The 6,328-nt window shown below is 26.9% G+C and overlaps 1 protein-coding gene across 1 annotated transcript in view; it reads right to left on the minus strand.

Annotated features, from left to right (window-relative positions):
* Window positions 1-2,130, minus strand: part of LOC119676687 (GATA-binding factor C-like) — a 42,325-nt gene extending 40,195 nt beyond the window's left edge. The window contains exon 1 of the mRNA XM_038087943.1: window positions 1,564-2,130. Within this exon, the coding sequence (XP_037943871.1) occupies window positions 1,564-1,852 (289 nt within the window). The 5' untranslated portion in view covers window positions 1,853-2,130. The remainder of the gene's footprint in view (window positions 1-1,563) is intronic.
* Between the last annotated feature and the right edge of the window lie 4,198 nt (window positions 2,131-6,328).

The following is a 6,328-nucleotide window of genomic DNA, read 5'->3' on the forward strand; positions in this document are numbered from 1 at the left end:
TCTTAATTGTGAAGTCTTAAACAAAGAATTAAAAAAAACTTCCATCAGTAATAGAGATCCTGTTTTGATTCAAGTCATGAAAGTCAATCCATTACAACATTTTATATACTAGTTTTAAAATATAGAAAGTATACCATAATTACGTTAAAAATATATATCCTATACTATACTATATATATAATATATTAACATGACGGAAACAGTTATATTTATTTAGCCTGAGATTTATAATTCATTCCTTTAGCTGTGGCTCTTATCCAAACTGTGACTATATAAGTTCAAATTTAGTGGTAGTCTAAAAGGATGAATAGAATTTAATTTTTTTTTGTAGTACAACAGTAGATTAGTATTTCGGGAGAAGCACCTACCCATCTGCACCCGTGACTATATCGCATATATGCAATATATTCAAAAAACTGTGTAATATCTAATCTATATTACTTCATCTATTTAATTATTCAGAATTCTTTCAGTTTAGTTATTTATTTTTAATTTTTTTTCTTTTAATTAAAAGTAATTTTTTTAATGATAGTAATTATAAGGTTTGTACAGTTATATATTAAAAGTATAAAGATATCCATTCTAATTGTGGTCAGTATACTTTCAATTCTTCACTCAATGAATACGACCAGTGCATATTTCAGCTGCTTTAATACAATACACAATATATGACTTGAGGGTGTTGTTCACTTTTCATTTTATAATATTGAATTAAGTCTTTTTTTATGACTAGATACGTATGTTTATATTTTTCAGATACTTCAATAAAAATGTGCTAACAATATTTTTATTTAGCAGACGCCATGGCCGTCACTCACGCACCATTTTTGACAACAATTGAATGCTCGGAACTCGCCTCGGAGTTTGGGTGTCAAAAGAAAAACATTATAAGAATTATGTATAGACGAGAACTGTATGTGTGTGTGTGTATGTAGTACACAAAATAACAATAACGCCAAGAAATACAATAATAATGACAGCCAAAATGTATGTATAGATATGTAGTCGTATATAGATATTACCACATAAATATTATTATTAGTGATTTGTATGTGGCGTTTGCATGAATTAAATTATTGAAAAAAAAAGATACAAACGCTTAAAAGGAACGCAAGACGTAAGAAGACAAAAAAAAAATAAAATAAAAAATATATATGAATAATAATAAAGGCGCGAATAAATCGATTAATATTTTTAGCTGCATTCTAGTATATAGAAATTGTACACAACAAAAGCAACAAAAAAATTTAATATTATAAAAAAAATAGTAATAAATTTGTATATAAATTTATGATGATTTTTTTTTTCCATTGGCAGTGGCAGTGTTTTTTTTATTCAGGTTGGCGGTTTGAGTTGACAATGCCGCTTCGCCATTAAAAACTCATTAGGCAAAAGTTTGTAATGGCGCTGAAAGGCCGTTGGTGCCTGGCAATAGTTTTATGTGGAAATTAAGTGTATTTGTGTGTTTAAGAAAGTCAGGGTTGTTAGTTTTTAGTTGTTTTGAAAGAAATGTAATAAATTGAAATTTTAATACGATATAAGCAATATTGTTAGTTGACTTACTGTGCTGATGATAGCTGGAATAGTATCTTCTGTGATGTCCATTGCTTTCAAGTGCGTAGAAGGCGCTCATATCAGTGGAGTCTAGACCAAGACCGCCACCACCGCCGCCACCGCTGCCACTGCCCAGGCCAGCCGCACTGCCGCCTAATGACGCTCCGCCGGTTAGACTGTGATGACCGACAAGGCCACTGCCAGCGGAACCCAGACCGTTTGTTTGTGGGGAGCCACCTAAACGCGGATTATCGTACCAACTGCGAGCGGCAGCTTCCGCTGTTGAAGTCATATCCATTTCGAGAATAATTTTGAATGTTTTTATTTAAAACCGTTTGCGCGAAAAAAAATTTTTATATATTTTTTTGTGGATTTTTTTAAATGTTTATTGTTTTTTGTTTTATTGTGAGCTTTTGCAATATGTTTGTTGCTCTTTAAGTTTTACACTTCTATATGAATCCTTTAGTGAATGTTAAGGATTTTGTTGCTGTTATTAAGATAAAGTTTGGAAAGTATGGCTAAAATGGTTTTAACGTTTCTTTGTGAACATTTTTGTAGTGTTTTTCATTTTGAAGTTTGTGACTGTAAAAAAACAGAAAGAGAAAATCAATTAGTATTTGTTATTAATTAATATCAAAAAAAATAATAATATATTTAATAATAATATAGTTTATTAATAAAATAAAGATATTTCTTCATTTTATTTTAATATATATTACTTAAATATTCTTATTGGTTTGTATAAAACTAAAAAAATATAATAAAACAAACTAAATCAAAGTGAAACAAAATAAAATGTTATAATAAAATAAAATGATACATAATAAAATAAAATTAAATTAAAAAAAAATTTGAAATGAAATAAAATAAAGACATGATTTTTGATTTTTTATACATATATAACCTATACAATATTTTGAAATTCAAAATAATATATATTGTAACAAATAAAACTATAATAATTTTTATAAATATTAAGAGTTTAAAATAACTTTTTTTTAAATTTCTTGGTATTATAAATACTTAATAGTAAATAAAAAACATTGAAACTTAAAATAATAATTATTGTAACTAATAACAATAATAATTTAATAATAATTATTTTTATAAATATTTAGAGTTGAAATATTTAAAATAAAAAGTTAATTTAAAATAATTTCTTTTTTTGTTCTATATTTTTTTAGTCTTTTAGCAATATAATTTGAGTCTATTACTATACGTTATTTAATATTTTTTTACAATAGTAATTAATAAGCTTTTAATTCTTTATTACTATTTAATTATTATAATTAAAATTATATATAACGAATAAATTTTCAAATTATATAATAATTGTTTTAAATTAAAATTATAAATTGTGAATTTTTTTCATATTATTTAGTTTATATATATTTTTTTAACATTTAATTATATTATTTAAATTATAATTATAAGTTTGCTTTCAATTTTAATTTTAATTTCACTAGTTGATATTTTAGTAATTTTTTAATATATAAAAACGTTAAATTATTGTTTTTAAACGAGATCTTAAATACTTATTCACACAGTTTCTTTTTTTTGACAACTATTAAGATTTGAATATTCGTCAAATCATAATAAATCGAATATATTTTTGTGATCGCATATTTAATTTAAAGAATTTTTTCGAAATATTTTATTAAGTTCTAAAGTCCGCTATTGTTTTTCTGATTTTATGAAATTTATTAATATTTTAACAATTTTCTAGATAATATTTTAATCTCTGCTACCAGTTTCAGTAAGATGGATTAGTCTGGACTAATAGTGATGTTATATTGTCTCTTTCTGGGAGACTAAAAGATTTCTAGACTAAATTATAATCTGTAACTCTACAGCTTTAACCTTATTTAGAAAGAGAACGCTGGTTATAAAGCTCATATTTCCGTCAATGTTAAGAGCTCCGCAAGAAGTGACATTCTAGTCTGTGACTTTCCAGTTTTCACCTAATTTAGTAGGAGAATGCTGGGAAATCAGTAAGGATTGACATTCTGACCTTCATTCAAGAAGCTGCATATCATGTGTTTGATTAGCGTTAGTTAAAGCACAATAAACCTACTAAGCTACGAGGTTAGTAGGTGCTTTACTGTAATTAAAAATTCCATTTATACTCTGCTTTTAAGTACCAGTACTATTCTATATTTTTATTTAGTTGTCATTTTTTACAGTAGCTCCAATATATTTTATCAATTACTACATCACCGTGAAGATACACTTGTGCTGCTGCTTATCAGTGAATAAAAGTGTAATTGCTTAATAAAAAATTTTATGACTTCAAAACACAAAAAAAAAAAAATAAAGATAGACCAATGAAAAATTCAAAATATAAATCTATTATTGTTATAATGATATTTAACTATACAGAATGATATATAAGAAAAATTAAAATTTATGTTGAAAATTATTTCTTGTTCAGTCAGAAGTCGCTTGCCTAATAACTTCATAAACATGATTTACAACACGTCATCAAGATCTCAATGTGCGAGTTTATGATAGTCACTAAAAAAATTATTATATCAAAGGTGAAAGGTGTATTGTGTGTATAAAAATATTTATATTTATATACTTTTATGTGATGGTCATAAACATACGCAAACAATAACTTTTATTTCACTTCATTGAGTGAATGAAGCAAAACTCTGTAGTCGTTTTGGTGGAGCGGAGCGGTGCGCTCAGTTAACACGTCCAAGCGATAAAGTCAGATAACTTGAGTTCGGGGAGATTAGTTGGCAATTGGCAATCGACAATCATCAATCGACAATCGTCAATCGACAATTGAACGCTTTAAATTAATAAACAAAAATTTATTTAAAACTAAAAACGCTTAGCAATTGCAAATCTAATAAAAATGTCAAAGTGCCAATGTTACTCATATGCCTCATATCCGCTCCGCTCATTGTCGTGGGTATTTTACCAACAATTTCTTCTTTATTTTTCTTTTTTTGTTTTTGAAATTTTTTTTTGTCAAATTATGCCAAAAATTGTCAAGTTGACTTATTGGTACGAGTGTATCTGTCTGGCTGTCTTTCAGATGCCAAAATATTTTTGTACTTATATTGTATTGTATTTGTTTGTTGTAAGTAAGAGTGGGAATATTTTTTGGCCACAACAATACTCATACACTTGAAATCCATTTGGCATTGCCTTGATTAATGACTTTTTTCCTCAATTGCAGCCGCTAATGCCACTATCGCTTCGGGTCTTGCTGCTCAAGCAGTCTTAAATCCTAACAATGATCAACAATTTTAAGGAGAATTAGAGAAAGATCCATTTTTTTTGGACAAGTTATAGGAACAAAAGATCAGTTCGTTTGTTGGAGAATTCTTATAAGACTACTTTGAGAACAGTTAGAAAACGATGAACTTAATTATGACTAAGATAGCTTCAAAGATAACTAGTTAGGAAGAGATCAGTTTCAGTACTTTATAGGCGAATTATATTAATACAGCTTTACGAGTGCTTAAGAAAACATCAAGATCAGTATACTAGAATAATTTTAAAAAGAACTCTGAAGACGGTTACAACTTCACTGAACAAAGCCGGTTTTAAAAACTACTATAGGGATTGTGAGAGAAAAATAAACCACTTTGTGACTGGATAGTTATATGAACACTTGAAAAATAGTTAGGAAAATATCAAATTCAGTGTTTTTGTAGGCGAATAGTTATAAGACAATTTTAAGAACAGTTAAAACAAGGTCAACTTCAGTATACTAGGGTAACTTTAAAGACAACTCTAAAAACATTTGGAAATACCACAACTTCATTGTACAAAGCTAGTTTTAAGTATTACTATAAAGATTTTAAGAAAAAAATCAATTTCTTTATAGCAGGATAGTCATACAGACAACTCTAAAGATAGTTAGGAGAATATCAGTTTCTTTGTAGACGAATAGTTTCAAGAAAATTTTTAGAGTAGCTACACGAGGATCAAATTCAACGAACAATGATAGTTTCAAGAACAACTATAAAGACAATTAGGAAAATATCAACTTCTTTATACAAGGATAGTGATAAAGACAACTATATGGACAAAAAAGATCAATTTTATTGTTTAAGCAGAGCGATGAAGACTACTATACGCATATTTAGAAAAAGTTTAATTTCTAACCAACAGTAAGTTTGGTGGCTATAGCCTCATCATTAATGTAAATTGCATCTTATAATTATAGATACTTTCTAAAGAGGTTATCCTTGAAGATATCCTTGAATCAAGTTATTTCTATTGTTAATACTTTTTTCGTAAGTAAAAAAGATATCCTTGAAGCCATTTATTTACATTCATTTTGCCTTGAAATACATTTGAATGCAATTTTGTTGTGAGTATCTCAACAATTTATTTGCAAATATTTTCAACTCTTTATTTAAGTTGCTACTTATAAGTAATAATTATTTTGTTTTAATTATTTTTTTTTTTGCATTTAATGTATTTTTAAGCTTTTAGCTTTGTACTTTGTTTCAAATTATTTTGAACTTTATATGCTTTTGTACATTTTTATGAATGACACTTGGCGCTTCATTGTGGGTGTTTCATATTTTGTAGTTAATTTTTTAAAAATATTACAAATATCTTGAATTATTTGAAATTTTTATAATAATTTTAATTTTGACTGTCGTCTTGTGCCACTTCAGTTACACTTAAGTGTCAGTACATAAGAAATGCATAAGCGCCGTTCCGTCGGTGAAGTTTTGACTCAAAATATATTTTATGTAGGCGTAGATATAAATTTCGAATTTTATACATAAAATAAATAATATTT

The sequence above is a fragment of the Teleopsis dalmanni genome, chromosome 2 (genome assembly GCF_002237135.1).
Source record: "Teleopsis dalmanni isolate 2A chromosome 2, ASM223713v2, whole genome shotgun sequence".
Classification (NCBI taxonomy): domain Eukaryota; kingdom Metazoa; phylum Arthropoda; class Insecta; order Diptera; family Diopsidae; genus Teleopsis; species Teleopsis dalmanni.